Source organism: Pleuronectes platessa, chromosome 10 (genome assembly GCF_947347685.1).
Source record: "Pleuronectes platessa chromosome 10, fPlePla1.1, whole genome shotgun sequence".
NCBI classification, from domain to species: Eukaryota; Metazoa; Chordata; class Actinopteri; order Pleuronectiformes; family Pleuronectidae; genus Pleuronectes; species Pleuronectes platessa.
The window spans coordinates 25,297,170-25,314,601 of record NC_070635.1 but is presented as its reverse complement, the minus strand read 5'-3'; the positions used below and the strand labels follow the sequence as shown (position 1 = coordinate 25,314,601).

The 17,432-nt window shown below is 43.1% G+C and overlaps 1 protein-coding gene across 3 annotated transcripts in view; it reads right to left on the bottom strand.

The window, feature by feature from the left end:
* The window catches only part of rims2a (regulating synaptic membrane exocytosis 2a), a 129,535-nt gene that overhangs the window by 80,110 nt on the left and 31,993 nt on the right, over positions 1-17,432 (bottom strand). For 2 of the 3 annotated variants that reach the window (XM_053432046.1, XM_053432047.1), the window contains exon 6: positions 11,332-11,624. In XM_053432046.1, the coding sequence (XP_053288021.1) occupies positions 11,332-11,624 (293 nt within the window). The remainder of the gene's footprint in view (positions 1-11,331; positions 11,625-17,432) is intronic. The other variant, XM_053432045.1, reaches the window with a different exon arrangement.

Here is a 17,432-nt window from a genome sequence, read left to right as displayed (position 1 = left end):
TGGTGAAGCAAACAAGGGGAGGAGTATGCCATAAAATTAAGAAAGCAAGGAGAGGTCTGCAAATAGTCCTCTAACAGGATCAAGAAAGACATATGAATAAATGGAATGAAGCCTGTCTGGTGAAAAGAGAAAAATCTTCAAAGTCAGCTTCTTTCCTCTTTCTAGCCACCCCTGGAGATCAGATCAGCTACTATCCTAAAACCTAATGAACTAGTAAACACTGGGAATTAAATGAATATTAGATGGGGTTTCATTAATGCCAGCCAGTACACTCCAAAAATAATGAAGGCGAGAAGCGGAAGCAGGAGGAGACAGTTACTGGAGCTTCTTCTTCTCTGTTTACTCAGCATCTGCCTGCCAGAGTAGGAGGCTTTTGATCACTCCTCGGCTGGTTTCTCCTCTTTGCTGTGTGGCAGGAGAAGCCCAGGGAGGCTGCCGAGCAACGCCAGGGCCGGCTCATTTGCAACACAAATGAACTGAGCTAATTGTACACGTGTGGGGAGACGGGGGAGCCACACAGACACACACACACAGACGGTGCAATGTTTGCAAAATATGGAAATAATTAATCTCATTGAGCTAGCGAAATAGCATCAGTAATGCAAAAGAGGATTTGAGCACGGGCTGGGGATGAGAGGGATCGTGATACCAATGGGCTGGAAAGACGCAGATGTTTAGATTAGGCTTTTTCATTATTGCTTTATCACATAGCTTCTTCAAGTGTATTTTGGTAATTGAATAAATTGGAGCATGTCACAGATTTGGATTTAGAGCACAGCAACAGGATTATGTGGGAAACAGTCATTTTCCCATTCATGAAACAATGCATGTAGATATTATGATATCCGGGCAATTGTGCATTAGGCTTGTATGGTAGAAGTAGCAATAGTAGAATAACTAAATTATTAAAAGATTCCACAAACACAGTGAGTACTGTAAATGACAGTAGAGTTTGAAATGTTTGTTTGGAAGTGTCACATTGACTCCACTGCATTGGATAAAGGGTATTTTACCTCAGAGAGCCCACCTCTTGACCTTCCAAAGGTCTAACGTTGTAATCCTCTTTAATCAATAAATCTAATGTAAAACAAGAATGATGATGCTGTGAAGTACTTTTAGGAGTAGATAGCCTTGCTCTCAATTAACAACTCCACTGAGCATCAAGGCCAAAAGAGGATTTGTGGAACAACGTACGTGCACTTTACACTCCAACTATGATCCTGCACTGACTGCAAGATACGATAGCAAAAGCAGTCATATTTAACCCCTTCACAAACTGGTAAATGGTCACTGACATGAACAATTAGCATCACACATCAAGGCATATGGCTGAAAGCACATCATGGTCCATGCACCGTATGCAGTTCCTCTTCTCTCCGGGCTATTTAAAAAACAAGATGACATCAGACATCTGTTTGTGAGCAGGAAAAGATGCTTTTTGAGAGGAGAAAAAAAAAGACCTCCCAGGGACTGCGCTTGAAACACATGGACTTACAAGTGCAACGGCATGCACACTCACAAAGACATGCAAGGACACACAGCAGCGAGCTGAGTCTAACATTTGAACCACTCAGCTTCCATCTCGTTTGCTCATCAGTGAGTTGAAGGAGAAGAAGTTGAGGGCCTGGGGCAGAGTTGGAAATGACCGACATGAAATATAGCTTTACTTGGAGGACACCCTGCCTACTGTAGGTCAACCATTAATGCTAAGTTAAGGTTGAAGGTCACACAGACACAAATGCATGCGCACACACGCCTATTCAGCCTTGGAGGGAATCAGTTTCGCTCAGTGAGCATGAAAAGAGCCCAGATGTCAGCACCTCTGTGCAAGGTGCAGATTTCTTTTGTTGCTCTGTGACCCTCTCTGTCCTCATCTTGTTTCACTGCTGAGAACAGGCCGGCCAGTCCAACCTATACGTATTTCACTGTACATCTAATTAGGTGATATCACATTTGCCACTGGCTGTGGAACTGTGCCATGGCAACCTGTAACCAAACCTGGGCAAAGGCATTTCCACCTCCCTCTTTGAGCAGCAGCATTAGCAGCAGTGGCTGCGGGCCTGGACTGGGAACGTAGCCTGATTCTTGTCTATCTACACAATCAACCATTAGCTACTAGTTCTCTTTCTCTTTTCTTTTTCTTCTTCTCTTTCCTCTTCTTCCTCTCTCACTTTTTGTATGATGTTGAGATATGATTTGGTGACAGCAGAGAGGAGTCCGATGTATCGATTCAGCCTCTACCGCGGTCTCTCTCGCTCTATTCATCCCCTTTTCCTCTGCCCTGCTATGATTCCACCTCTCTCCATGTTATCTCTCTCTTTCTAGCCACTTCTTTTCTTTCTCTCTCCAGCGTGCAATCATAATAACCCCTCTCTTAGATGCCCAGGCAATAAACCAGGGTCTCCCTTCTTCCTACACATACGTCTCCCTTGGTGAGGACAAAACCAATAAAGGCCCGGCTTAATTACAGCTGCTGACTGACGGCAACCCCCGGGTCCAACACCACAGGCCTGAGGATGGGTTAAGTGTGGGCGAGGTGTGACGGGATGTTTAGGGAGCTGAAAAAAATAAACTACTGATGATACATTGAAGCCTCCGTTTGACTCCTACAACCAAACCCTCAAGATGCTACTTTATGGTTCTCACAGAGCAGAAAAGAGGAGGTAGTGGTAGCCTTGAGGCTGGCTGGGAAAGATGTGGGTAGGGACAAAGAAATTGTGTATTTTGAGTATGGAGCAGCTAAGTGAGCTTGATTTTGTTTCTGCAAGATAGTAATGTGTAAATGTGGGGGTGTTTTGAGAAAAAACAATATACTATATGAGGAATGGTAAAAACAGGGCACAGGTAAACTACAATGTTGCCAATGATATATCGAGGTGGATACACCCCCAAATGAACACAAGTGCTGAGGACTGTGAAGAGCCGAGGGACAGACTGTTGTGAATCTATGTCCTTGTCTCTTGTTTCTAGGTCTGCAGTCTGTCTCCTTCTCTTCTCCTCCCTTATTCCTCCTGCCCGTTTTCCTCCTCTTCTTTCCCCCAGCTCTGTCACATCAACATGAATGTGGGGCTCCGGGGTCCAACAAGCTGCAGCCCCAATGTCTGCCTCATCTGCAGCTCTGTCGCCATGGTGACTGATGCCCCGGTGTTCCTGCCTTCCTCTCGGTACTTCCTGTCTTCTTCTCTGTTTTCTTTACTTGCTTTGTCTGTCGCCTGAGTTGCTCTCCACTTCATCATTACAGGCTGACAAGAGGTTGCGAGAATAGAATTCCAAAAAGGAAAGTGTGCATCTTGTATCCTACATGCGTGGCATGATGTGAGCAAAATATTCATTTCAAAGGTAACCCACTGCACAACTCACTTTACAGATGCACATCTACTATATGTAAATAAATCTAGTTCTGGTCTGGTCAAGATTGATACAGAAAAATGAGATGTAAAAGATGCAATGCTTAAAAGTAACTCAAAGTTGGTTCTAGATTAAGGGGTCTCATGCGTCCTTGAAGAAATTAAATTAGTTAGTGTTACAACTGGAAGGTTTTCTGCTCTCTCGGAAGACTACAGGCCTTGAAGTGGTTGCGTTTGTGACATAAAATGTAAAAACAGTGAGATGATTAGGATGATGGTTCAACTGCATGAGAGATTTTCAATAAAGTCGGGCATATGTTGGATCATTCAAATAATGGATGCTTTTAATTATCAGAAACTCTAAATACATAAACTGTAAACTCTAAATAAATCACCAAATTCAACAAGCCTGTAGTGCTGAAGTTTAACATTTCAAGGCAGAGAAATTACATAGAGAGAAAAACAGCCTTGAGTAGGGTTTGAGATTAAAATCTACAATACGGAATTTTAGAAGTTACTTGCCCCACCCTGTCTGTTAATCTCAATAAATGCCATGTTGTTAGGAATAACATCCCCCGTTCTGTACCTTCCTGTCTCTTTAATCGGTGCTGGCTTACATCAGGATTAAGTTGAATGCTAGATCATCATTTCTATTGATAAAACATTACACCTCATCACTATGGCAACCGCATCGTTTGAGGGGCCAAGCGAAGACATTGTGATGCTGAAAGAGGAGAGAACCTGGGGGGGGTTCCCTTTTATAGGAAGCGTCAGTGCAGAAGTGACCGTGGGGGAAACCAGTTGGTTGTCCTCCTATCCTTACTGCACATAAAATGAGGTAGTGCACAGCTGCAGATATGCTGTCACTGCATGAGGACAATATGTGAGACCGTGGGATGTAAACAGCTGTGAGTGTGAAGTTGACTCACTAAATTCACACCAAAGATTGTGCAGTCAATTTGGAATCATTAAACGGCAGCAATATAAGTTTTATTCAATATGCTGGGTTCGGAAAATGATGCTGCTTCTAATTCATTGAATAAATGCCGAAAATTAAATGCAGCTATTCATATTTCACATATACATGTGCTTTACAAAATGGTTAAGTGGGAAAAGACTATAGGATGTTTACCACAGACTCATTAAGGTCCCCTTGATTGCTCAATACAGACGTCTGACAACAGACACACTTTGGACTCATGACAGGGAACCAAACTCAAAGGTCTACTGCAAGGGGAATCTAATAGGTGGTGTGTGTGTGTGTGTGTGTGTGTGTGTGTGTGTGTGTGTGTGTGTGTGTGTGTGTTGTGTGTCAGTGTGTGTGTTTGTGTGTGTGCTTTGGGAAGGTGGAGTGAGTATGGATGTGGTTTAAATGTAGTGACCACTCAATTCAAAACCATTCAGGCCTTCTAAGAACAGATCTCCACACCCCATTAGGACCTCTGCTGACGCACACATGCATAATACATGGAGGATGGATCTAAAAGCATACGGACCATTAGCAGACCTGGCCAGAATGAGAGAGGGAAACAAACTAACACACAAACAGCCCTGATCGAGCGGAGGGCCAAGCTGGCTAACCACTGATAACAGTGCACACACTGCTGGTTTGCAGAGTTGTGTTATCGTTGTGTACCTGTGAACTACATGATATTAAAAGACCCAGAAATAAGTTGAAAAAGAGGCTGATACTAAAACATTACTAAAACTGAAGAGACTTACATGAAGACTTTCTACCATTGATTTGTACCAATTAGCCACCAGCAAGTGTGATTAGTTAGTATGAAAATGACAAACCTAGCCCTGTCGTCAGCTACCATTCAGGGACTGTTGCTTATACCCAAGGAAGAGGAAAAGAAGGGTAGTGATGGAAAATAAGTTCAATTTAATCAGTCCGATGTGATGATTGTTGGATCACAGTTTCCAGGCGCAGAGCCCCCTATTCAGCCCTTCCAATGGCTGAGTGTTCTGGCCATGTAATGTAAGGTGGCAGAGAGCCCAGCAATGCTGTAAATCTTTTCTGACGGTAGGGTGGGGGACAAGAGGGAACGACTTGCGGTCTCCGGAGACACAGTGCATAGTGTGGAGATACAGAGCCAGCATTTAGCCGTACCAAGAAAGAAAATAGGCCTGCATGGTCTCTGAGCCCTGCAGCTGCAGGAAGGTGAGTCTGTTTGCAAGTTTGAAGCCCCTCTGCAGTCTGCATAATGTGTCTAACAGTCATGCCTCACCAGATGACCAGGGGCCTCTCCATGGGGGAACACAGCATTTAGCAGAGCAATCATAGTATGCTCCAATGCATCTAGGTGAGATCCATCTTCTCTCTAAACACACCACTTCTTTACCAGCAAATACAGTATGGGCCTGAATGTTGCATTGACATGGTAGCTTAATGCTTTTTCAACTAATGAAAATGAATCTTTCTCTAAGGATCTTACTGTAAATATTTCTTAATTCAGTGGCAGTGTGTATGTGAAAATGTTCATGGAGGGGGGGGGGGGGGGGGGGGGGGGTCCTGCCGTTTAAACTCCATTTTATCAGGTCACTCATACTTGCTCTGATATGTAGGCTTTTACTTTCTCTTGCTCTGTGTTGAGTGTGTGGGCCGCCTGGCGGAGGGTGGGTGTCCGTGGGTGTGATGCAGGTGGGTCTTTTCCACTCTCAGCCATCCCACGGACTCTTTATAAAACGTGCATTTACCCTCCTCACCTTCTCGTGATCGCCTCTCAGCCAAAACAGCAGCAGTGGCAGAGGCAGTACAGCACACATGCTGCAGCATAATGGCTAGGGCGTACGCGCACGCGCATCTGTGCATACACGACTGCACGGACAGCACAGTCACACCTCGGAATGGTCACAGTCTACCGAACCTGTCCATTTTGGGCTACCCCCCCCCCCCCCCGCCCTCAGAGACGTTCAAACCCAGCACGCAGCAGCATCACTGACACGGCCCCACCATCATCCAGCCAGGAAATATCTGCAGCAGCAGCAGGCTCTACTGTCGGTTGTTATTACGCAGGCTGGCGGCCGATCGATGAACGCAACACCTCCCCTCCACACACATCCCCCAATACTCGTTTGACATACCAAACGGGGAAGCCCTTCCTCATAAATCAGGGTTTCTTTACAAAGGAATCACTCACCCGATGTTGCTCAACGCCTGCTCAAACAGCTCCGTCTGCAGGATGTTCTGAGGCGCAGAGAAAGCCCCGTTGAAATGTGATAAAACCGAGCTACAGAACTGACGCAATGTCTCAAACTGCATTTTCTCCCTCCGTTCTCTTTTATCCTCAGTAAATGATCACCCCTTCTCCTTTCACCAACAACACATCCCTGCGCTCTCCCCGGACGCCCCCCTCCACACATAGGCTACACCTCCTCAGTATTTGGTTGTGATTATCTCCCGGGGCGCATTAGACGCAGAAAAGGCGCCGATCAAGTTCCATGTTTCTCCTGACGCTCCTTGTAAAAAGTGTCCTCACATGAGACGCATTCCGGGCGGGATCCTTCGGTCATTTTGCTCCGGAGCTGAAGCGACAGAAAGGGGAGGTAGTGCCGGTAAATTGCTTTCTCTGCCTCGCGCTGTAGCAACAATCTGGTCCCGGTGTATGGGAAGAGGAGCAGCCGGAGGAGAGAGGAGGCGGCGGAGCATCCTACACAGCGGCCAGCAGCAGCAGCACCATCGCTTACCGGCGCATCAGCTGCTGCCTCACATTCAACTCATATTTCCAGTCGCATATGAGGAGGACACACTCGCGCTAGCACACACACACATGCACACACACTATGAGGCTGACATGCAATCGTGCGCACTCTTTGCCATATCTCTCCATCTTCTATCATGCACTATATGGAAGGAGCGCAGCAGATAGAGCACGATACAATAAAGCGGGGGGACAGAGAGAGAGAGAGAGAGAGAAAGAGAGAGAGAAAGAGAGAGAGAGAGAGAGAGAGAGAGAGAGAGAGAGAGAGAGAGAGAGAGAGAGAGACGATGCTGTCGTCAGGCTTTTCTTTCCTTATATCCCATATCTGTGTTCAGAGCTTCCGCTCCTCATCAGTAATAAAGGAGGAAGGAGGAGGACAGTCCTGATCCTATACCTCTGACAGATTATGTCTGTCAGGAGAGGGCACACATAAAAAGGGGAGGGGGTCTCCCGAGGGATTACTTGTTTATTTAATTAAATGAATTTTTCCCATCTATTCAGTCAGAGCTTCTGCATGTAACTGCGATCAGCTGGAAACCACACAGAGAGGAACCAAACGATTCCTGAAGCTGAAACTAAGCTATTGATGTTATTTAACATTGTTACAGGATAATTAGAGTCAATGTGCGAGCATTTGATCATTATGAACCTTTCTGAGGGCTTTCTAAGGCAGAGCATGAGGCTTGAGCAAGATGACCTGTGAGTCTTTTAAAGCTTTAACGTTTCACTTTTTGTTTAGAATGAGGACTCTACAAAGAAGAAGCTTTGTATATATGTATAAACATTCTTAATATGTTCATATTATTCATATTTTGTATAGTTTTTCCCCCCAATTCTTACAGCTTAAAAGGATAGTTCACTCATTATCAACTCACCACTAATGTCGATGGAGGGCTGGGGGAAGTCTCACTTTTGAAATTTCATGGGTAAACAGTGCTTCAGCCAAATCTAGTACAATTGAAGTAAATGGTGAGCACTTCTTCAAACGTAAAAAAAACTGGGATAGAAAGTCCCTCCATACTGCTCCTGCAGTGTCATCCAAGTGTCTGAAACCCCCGACATTCGACTCGAGATGGCGTCATTTAAACCATGTTTTGAGCCTTAACATCCGTTGTTATCCTCCTCATTACTGCAGAAGCAGCTATCGGGGGTTCTCGCGAGAAATGCAGAATTTTCATTTTTGGGTGGACTATCCCTTTAAAGCATTGCGTGTTATGTGCCTGATACATTGCTATAACACAGGAATTTCCAAGTTTCTGGGATGGATGACCCCCATCCATTCATCCATCCAACCATCCATCTATCTATCAATCTATCTTTCATCCATCCAGCCAGCCATCTTTTGAGCATTTAGTACAATAATCCAGTCTTTATAGGCTTGATGTAAGACCACTACATAGATTGTATATAGAGCAATGATTGGATTGTGATGACGTTAACATTGTGATGCTAAATTGCTATCATGACATGATAGCTAGTACTTGCAGGTTAAATCAGTAAATTTAACATCAGCAACTACAACCAAACTTATGAAAACATTAATATAAGTTGGAATTGTTTGTAGGTTGTGTCACCTGATCAGCTACAATATGTTACACAGCAATGAAAAGGCCCTCTTATTCAAATGACTTGTCACAGTACAACAAGCCTTTTAACATTATCGATGTCCCAGTGAGGCAGCACACACAAGACCCGGAATCTGAACCTGTAGCAGCTGAATGGAATTCAGCCATCATTCATTGTATTATTAACACTTGATGCTAAAATGTCTTTGTTGAAAACAAACTATTTCTGAGACCCGAGGAGTTCATACACTAAAACACTAATTTAAGAGATTCAGCCAAATGGTATTACACAACTTGTCAACTCAAAGCATCCAATAGATCTTGCACTGTGGTTATACATGCAGTTTTATATAGCAGGCGATATTTCAGGTATATGTGTTTAAAATAACTTCAGTTAAATTGAAGATTCTTAAAAACACTGATAAATCTGATTACTTGATGCTGGACTGTGCCGATGTTAAACTCCTTCCTATATGTGCTCTGCTTCCTCTTCATTTTTGGCACCGTCTTAATATTTCTCTTGCGTGGCTGAATGTGTTAAAAAATGCAGAATCTGAAGAAATTCCACCAGTGAATATGTTCCAGTCCCGCTGTAAGTGTTGTTTCATCAGCCTCACCCAACACTGCAGCTGTCCCAGCGTGTCTGTGTGTTCATTCAAATGACACCTCTGAGACCAAGATAAATTAGAAACCTTCCTAAGTTATTTCTCCTTATAAATAGACTGCTTGTTCGCCTCCTTTCTTGGGCAGAACTCATCCAGGAGTTAATTTAAACATTCTTTAAGATTAATGAAAGTGGGGTTTGGTGCTTATGCAGTGGGAGTGCTATTTATGGACTTGCAGCGATCCATCATCAGCATTATCCCATGAATTCTCAGACAGCCAGTTTCCTGTTATGTCTCTGCAATGTGGGCAATACCAAAGCAAAAATCCCTGATACCATATCCAGCTCTCTAGCCATGCCATCAATAAAAATACAGAAAGAGCCTGGACGAATGGACCGACTCACTGTCTGCCTGACTGACTGACTGATTGCATGGTGCAGTCTATAACCTGTTGTCAGTCTGATCATCAATTTGAAAAAGCACCTTAAAAACCAAACATTTTAAAGAGAAGATGGTTGATGTATTGTAGTTGCACTACAAAATGTCCCTATATACTGCAGCTTTTATTACACTATGTAGTTATAGATGATACTTTGCTCTTTGCTGTGCTACTTCGGGTTTTGTATTCAGAATATAAAAACATTTGATGGAAGATTTAGCCAGGAAACCCAAGGAATACACATTAACTCAGGGGGAAATGTGTCTATTTTGTTGTTTTAGCAATGCTTCTGAGTGTGTGCGTGTGTGTTTGTGTGTGTGTGTGTGTGTGTGTGTGTGTGTGTGTGTGTGTGTGTGTGTGTGTGTGTGTGTGTGTGTGTGTGTGTGTGTGTGTGTGTGTGTGTGTGTGTCACCGTTGCACAATAGCTTACAATGCGAAAGTACTGTGAATATATATACACTTACATCCAACACTCTGTGCTGGTTAATGGAAGGCAGTGACGCCGGATATATCCATCAAAACATTGATTTGTTGCAAAATATCAGGCAATTGATGACAACATGACAATTGGTTTTCTACAAGAGCTCTCCCATTTATAAAGGTGCAAGAGCATTTAAAAAGATTACAAAGTAAATGGAAGGTTGCAATGGCAGACACAGGATACACACAACTAATAAGTTTCATCAAACACACTGTGGGAACAGGCTCGTGCATGCTGGTTTGCCCCTGCGCTAGACTATGGGGTATATATATATATATATATATGTCCACATTCTAAGGTTAAAAATACGTAAGAGCAAACAAGGACATGAGAGAAGGATTTTATTTTTTTCATCTGCATGCTACCTAGCTCTCTGCTATGAAGATACATTATAGTGTATAGATTCTGACGATAAGCTTCTCTTCTTTCCTTTGAGAGAAAAAAAAGAGGAAGGCGCCCCCATGGTCATGGACACGAAAGCAACCACCTTACTTGATATGAGTACCGACAAACAAGCAACCAGATATCGGACAGAATGTCCCCTTTTTGTCAGCATTAGAGCAGGTATTTAGCGCATATGATAAATGGGACACAATGTACCGAATCATAATTAGACCTGCTCTACGTCTTCTATCCCTATAACGTCTTAATTTTAAGCATTGTCTGAACTGGTGATGTCTGAACTGGTGTACAAACATTCATCATGACAAAACAGTTTCCCTCAAAGAATGCCATGGTATAAATTCGTACAAGCACCCTTCACCTGCCAGCTAAGTCTTTCTTGAAACCATCTCTGTTTCGATGTGCCAGTGTGCTGTATGTGTGAAGAGGAGAGAGACAGTGAGTGGGTGGATGACTGTTGTAGAATTGCTGAGTTAGTGCCAGATACGGTATCTGTGTCTCTGTCTCTTTTATAGGCCTCATGGGCTCCATGTACAAGCAGTTTTATATGGGACCTTGACTGGCTTATAGGAGACACTGCTTTTATGCCTGGCTTGATTCACTGTCCTGCACTGGCTAAGTACAACCGTCACATACAGAGACAAAAAGATCTCTACGCACCTATAGTTAAGAGGCATCATATGCAAGTTCTTTACTGCTGCGCTGCTTTATTCCCTGATCAAATATAATCAATGTCTTAACAGAATAATAAAAACAACCTATATGGAGGATGTGTTTTTTCAGCTTACCTTTCTATGGGTTCGTCGCCTGGTCCCGAGTACCTCAGCCCTGCACCGTTGTCAAGGGACCCCTGTCTGGGCAGGAGCCCACCACGTGGTCTGCTTCTGTCTGACGCTGGTTTCAAGTCCCCTGGGGCTCCCTGGTAGGGGTACAGGGACGGGTCCTGCAGTTTGGCCTTCTTCCCCTGTGGCCCGCCCTCAAACACACCCCGCACTTGACCGGCTTCCGAGCTGTAGAACCACGCCCCCGACTTGGTGAGGATTTCTTGTTGTTTTCGGCACAGGTTGCATACCCACATAACCTGCGGTTAAAAGAATGGGGGGCATTAATGATTTGCAATGGTGATAAAGGTTGTCCTATAGAGCCTATGATGAGGTGTAATGGAATGACTTGTGTGTTTTGCGTTATGTAAATCATAAAACATAACCCTGAGGCATATTGCTGTTGCTGAGTGAAACTCTTTCTACATCCAAGTTCAAATTTCGAAGTGTTAAACTGGTTTTCAAAAGCTTTTATATTGAGTAAAGAAGTTTCACCCCACAGTTACAATATTCATAAGCAATATTAACAATTCATGTTGATGAGGTGAATGATGAAATTATTTACACATGCAGCAGCCTTTTATATCATTGAAGGTGAAGTTATATGGGTTCAGTTCATCAGCTTTATTATTGCTGTTATATATTTTGAGTTTGTGGGTCCTCTGTAGATCTATAAGTTCAGATTGAACATGCTAAGGTTTCCATCCTGCACATGAGAAGCTCATTTTATCTTATTTGTGAGGCAGAAAATCACTATTAAACTATTATTTCTGGTTGGCAAACTGCAACAATACAGAGCCCACGTGACTGATTGCAGAGGTTAGTCCCATCGCCTGTGGTACTTTATGTAGAGGTCATGCAATTGCAGTAGGTGCTCTTTGGTTTGATAAATGGAAAAGCAACATTTCCCCCCTGTTGTTTTTGGCAGTAAGGACTGGAGGGATGGAGACTTTTACTGCTCTGTGCTGTCGTGCTTTTATCTCCTCCACACTGCGGGTCCAGCAGCTAGCTCACCACATTGGTCTGATTAATCCAGGGTCAGACAGCAGCCCTGATTACCGTACACACACCCACACACACACACACACACCCACACACACACACACACACACACACACACACACACACACACACACACACACACACACACACACACACACACACACACACACTCACACACACACACACACACACACTCACACACACAAACACACACACACACACACACACACACACACACTCACACACACACACACACACAAGCACACAAACAGACACATGCAGCGTGGTGATGCTCAGCCTTCTGTCAAACCTGAAGACCTTTGTGACACTCGTGTGTGCTCCAGGTGACCACACCTGCTTCACAAGCAACTGAAAATGATGTCTAAGTGTTTCTGAGAACTCTTAGAACTTGCCAAATGATTGACAGGCCAGACAGCCAGTAAGGCTGCCAAGAGCTGCTGCAACCCCACCCCCCACTACATTCCCCTTTATAGTCCCAGTGCTGAGTCAGTGCATTACCGTTATTAGTGTGAGCGGGCCCTGAATGCTGCCTCACCCACCCTTATAGTGGGTGTGTAGCTCACCATTTTTATCAGCCTCAAATCAAATAAAAATTGACTGATTTGTTATGTCTAGATCTAGATCAGGGGTGTCCAAACTACGGCCCGCGGGCCATCTTCGGCCCGCCATCCATTTTAAATTGGCCCGCCTCAAAAATAAAAAAATAAAAAAATTGTTAGTTACCTTTTTTTTAAACTAACAATTTAGTAGCACTTAAATGGCACTTATTTATAGCACATGTAGTTTTACTTAATTTCTATTTTTGAAGAAATTGTACATTCTTGATTCTTGTTGTTCTGGGTTTGTACCCTCGGGTACCCTTGAATGCACTGATTGTAAATCGCTTTGGATAAAAGCGTAGGCTAAATGAATTGTAACGTAATGGACTGTGGCCCACTGTATTGTACTTCTCAGTTTAGACACTAGGTGGCGACCAACTCACCCCTGTCCTGCCAGCTGTCACTCAGAACGCCGCCACGCCCCCCGCCCTGAGCGACGCGCACTTCCAACAGTCTACTCCAGGGTAGGCAGCGTGAGTGGCCCAGACCTTCACATTTTTTTCTGTATGTGGCCCTCGGGATAAAAAGTTTGGACACCCCTGGTCTAGATGAACTAAACTTGCTTAAACCGCCTGGTCTTCACTGGCAGCCACGGTTCAAAGGCTCGATTTGAATCAATCACAGAAACCACAAATGTTTTACCAAATCATCAAAGTAGCAAATCAGTAGCAAGACATGTTGAGCCTTTGCGTTAGAAAATACTGTATAAGGATTTTTTTATGGGGTGTGTGGGTTGAGTAGAAGAAAAGCAGTCGTCCAGTTACACAACTGCAGTAAACTACCTGTGGGGTGACTGGTTCAGTCATCTAACAGGTTGGTAATGGGTGGGGAGTCAGGTAGAGATCAAGTCTATTTAACTGAAGTAGAGACTTACTGACTGGCTGGTTAAAGGATGGTACAAAATCTGAGAGGGATTTCATAAACTTGTGTTCAATTACACCCTGGTCATGATGCTCCAAGCAGACAGCTGTATACATCTACACAGTCGAGCAGTGTGAGAGAGCAGCAACAAGTACAGCGTGGCTGTTAGTCAGGTGTTAACATCCAGCAGTATAATACCTCTCTCCTTGTGTCTATGTGAGGGACTGGGAAAATAAAAAATGGTATTTGAAATCAGCAGTTAATTTGCAGAAAGACACAAATGAAGCACAAAGATACCATTCACAACTTCTAACCATCATTGGAAAACATGGGAAATAAATGTAAACCAGCATTGGATGTATCGAAGAAACTGCCATCTACTATCTTCTCTGCTTAGTGCTGCAGGAATCTCAAGGTATTTCCTCTCCAGGATGTGGCATTACTGAACAAGCAGAAACTGTATAAAATCACCTGGGTACAAGAAGAAGCTGCTATACAGCAATAAGGAACTTTCGAATATTTCAAATGTAGAGCAAACAAGCTTCAGGCTCATCACAGGCATCATGTACTGGACCGTGTGATATTGACATACAAGGCATTTATGACCAGCTATCAATATTACGGATGGGCTGTAAGTGTGCCGACACACAATGGAAGCAGGGAGGCTGCAAATTGTGCTTTATGCATCCCAGAGGAGCGGAGCGAGTGAGGATAGACTGCCTCTTTATCTGGGGTCAAGCTCAGAGCTCTGTAGTGAACCATGAGTCATCAGCTAAGACCCCGGAGCCACCAACGCCAGTTGTCCAGCTAATAATCACACATCACTTCCTGCACCTGGATGTTACACACATCTACATATGCATATGTGTGTTGGTGGCTGGGAACATACATGCAACTTGAAACTTGAAACTAACTGAGAGTTTTGTTGTCTGCAAAAGATTGACAATGACCAACAGGCGATTCTTAGCCTTGTTATTTATATGATGTAATCACTTTAGGTAAACAAAGAAAACAAACCTAATCATTATCATAAAACAGATTATCTTTAACCTGTGGTTAACCACTGACATCTTTTTTCTCTGAAACACCTTGTTTTCTTAAAAGAAGACTACAGCATGTGATCGACATATTCACTATACAACTGCATTTAACATAGAGTCAGTTGCTGTGTACCTCTCTTGTCTGCCAATACTAATCAACCACCCTCTCAGTCCTCATCTTTTTCTCATCGTTGAATATCTAATAGCATATTAGTATTCCAAAAATAACAGGCCAAAAAAAATGTGCATGGGTCCAGGAAATGTTAGGCAAGCTGAGCCTCAGACATCAATACTTGGATTTGGATTTGCACTTTGGAATCAAGTCAGAATGAAAATGGATGTATATTAGGCAGGAAGAGCAATAGTAAGGAAAATGTCACTGCTGGGCTGAATCCTCATACACTATGTCCAAAACATTACATGAACTGCAGAATGAAAACACTCTGTTTGAACCTGATGACAGTGCACTCTTGAGATGATTCAAAGATTTTAAAGGAAAGGAACAAGGAAGCAATATGTGGAAAAAATGCTCTATAAGGTTCTCTGTTGAAAAAGTAGCTCAGGATAAGTACAGAAAATTGAATCGAACCAGATTTAGGTTGAAATGAGATTTAGCTTCTTATGATGCTACTCCGAATTAGCCTTTTTTCAATCTCTTAGATCTTGGTAAATTAAGATCTTGCTTTATCCCAGAACAAAATATGTGACAGTAACATAAATTCATACATTCAACAAATTTCGTGCACTTTTTTCTATATTTAGTCCCACTGCAGAGACATCACATAGCATGAGGCTGCTAACCTTCCAGTCCGTGTAGGGGAGCGGTCCAGTGACAGTGTTAGCTCAACCCGCACTGACAGGAATCCTGAATGCCCCTCATTCGCTCAAAGATATCATCTCCACAACAGACACATGTATGCAAAGTGACAAACACACAGGTCAGGTAGCTGTATCTGCCAGATGTTTGTTCACTTTCACTGCGGCCACTCTGCCTAGGGCTCTCCAAATATACACACACAAACACACTCGCCCATCCCTTTGGCTAAATTCTTCACAGCTGAGTGCAGGAAGGGGATGAGGGTTGAGGGCTGCGGCCTCGGGCAGGGCCACTTCTCCCTGTGTTTGCACATATTATAGTCATTGAATCAGCAGCTAAAAATAGAAAGCTAAAAACCTCTCTCTATCACACGCTGCAAACACCAGGAAGATATATACTCCATTAAATGTGCTATAGATTGTTTACTGAGGCACTGAATAAAGGGAATCAAACACTCAGTCCAATGAGATCAATAAATAATTCCATTTCTAATACTTTCTCTTCAGACTGAGGGTGTTTTTATTGATATCGGAAAATCTTCCAAAAAAGTGTGTGTGCTTATGAGAGTGAAAATAGCAAGTAATAAACTGGCCAATGATGTTCCAGAGGGACTGGTAAACATGTATCTATGCAAAATGATATGGGCCAAATAGCCTCTCACATAAATATTTTGAAAAACACATTTTATTGGTGAACAGCACTTTACGTGTCTCTTTTTGTCTGCTACATTCAAATTTTGTAGCAGACACAGTACACTCCTGGAGGACTCTTACACATACAGAAACAAACGGGCTGGATTTGCAGGGAGTGAGAAAGAACACTGAGCTCTCTCTTGTGGCCATTAAACTGCACTGCAACATTACTTGACAGAGGCTCCACAGTGAATCAGCAGTATGTCCTTCCAGGCCAGCTCAAATGTTATTTTTACATTCATTCGTATATTCATTACAGTACATTTCATATAATTGCTAAAATTGCTAAATTTCACAGGAGGCTCTTTAAAATGTTGAATTGAATTAAATTTGTATTAATTATCATTGCTGCCGCTTTAATTTCATTTAAGCACATCCTGGTGGACCAGCGCACTAAGTTGCAACCTATATAACCATGACCTCCATGCTTCGCTACTGTCAGGGAAACACATTTCATCAAATTTTTTCTCTCTCCCTGCGTTCTATCAGCTATCTAATAAAGGCAAAAGGGCTGAAGTAAAGCCAAGAGATGGCTCATGCTGCAATATTGATGTGGTGGTAAATGAACTGTCATAGGTATCATATTGCCTTGGTTTTTCTCTCCTTCACCTGCATGACGTGAACTGAACCACTCATTAATGACTCATTGTTCGAGGTAGTGGAGTGTTCCTCGGAACATCCTGGACCGAGTCCAGATTAACCACTCAGGTATCAATAAAGACACTTTCTAATAAACTCCAGAGCTGTTTTTTTGTCACAGTTTAAGAGCAACACAGTGTGTTGTCATTGAATTAAGTACAGTATATCTAGACAGGTAAAACTCTGGATTTTGAATTACCATGTCCTTGCATAGGTTTTTTAAACAGGGTTTTCTACATCATAGTTGCATAATTATAACAAAATGAATAATAATCTGGATAGATTCAATGGCAGCTGTCTATAGGATGGGGATTTGAGGCAGTTACCCAGGATAAAAAGTTTAAAGGGCATTTTTGGTGTGACTCATTAAGTGGCCAATGAGAATGAAAGGGGAGGC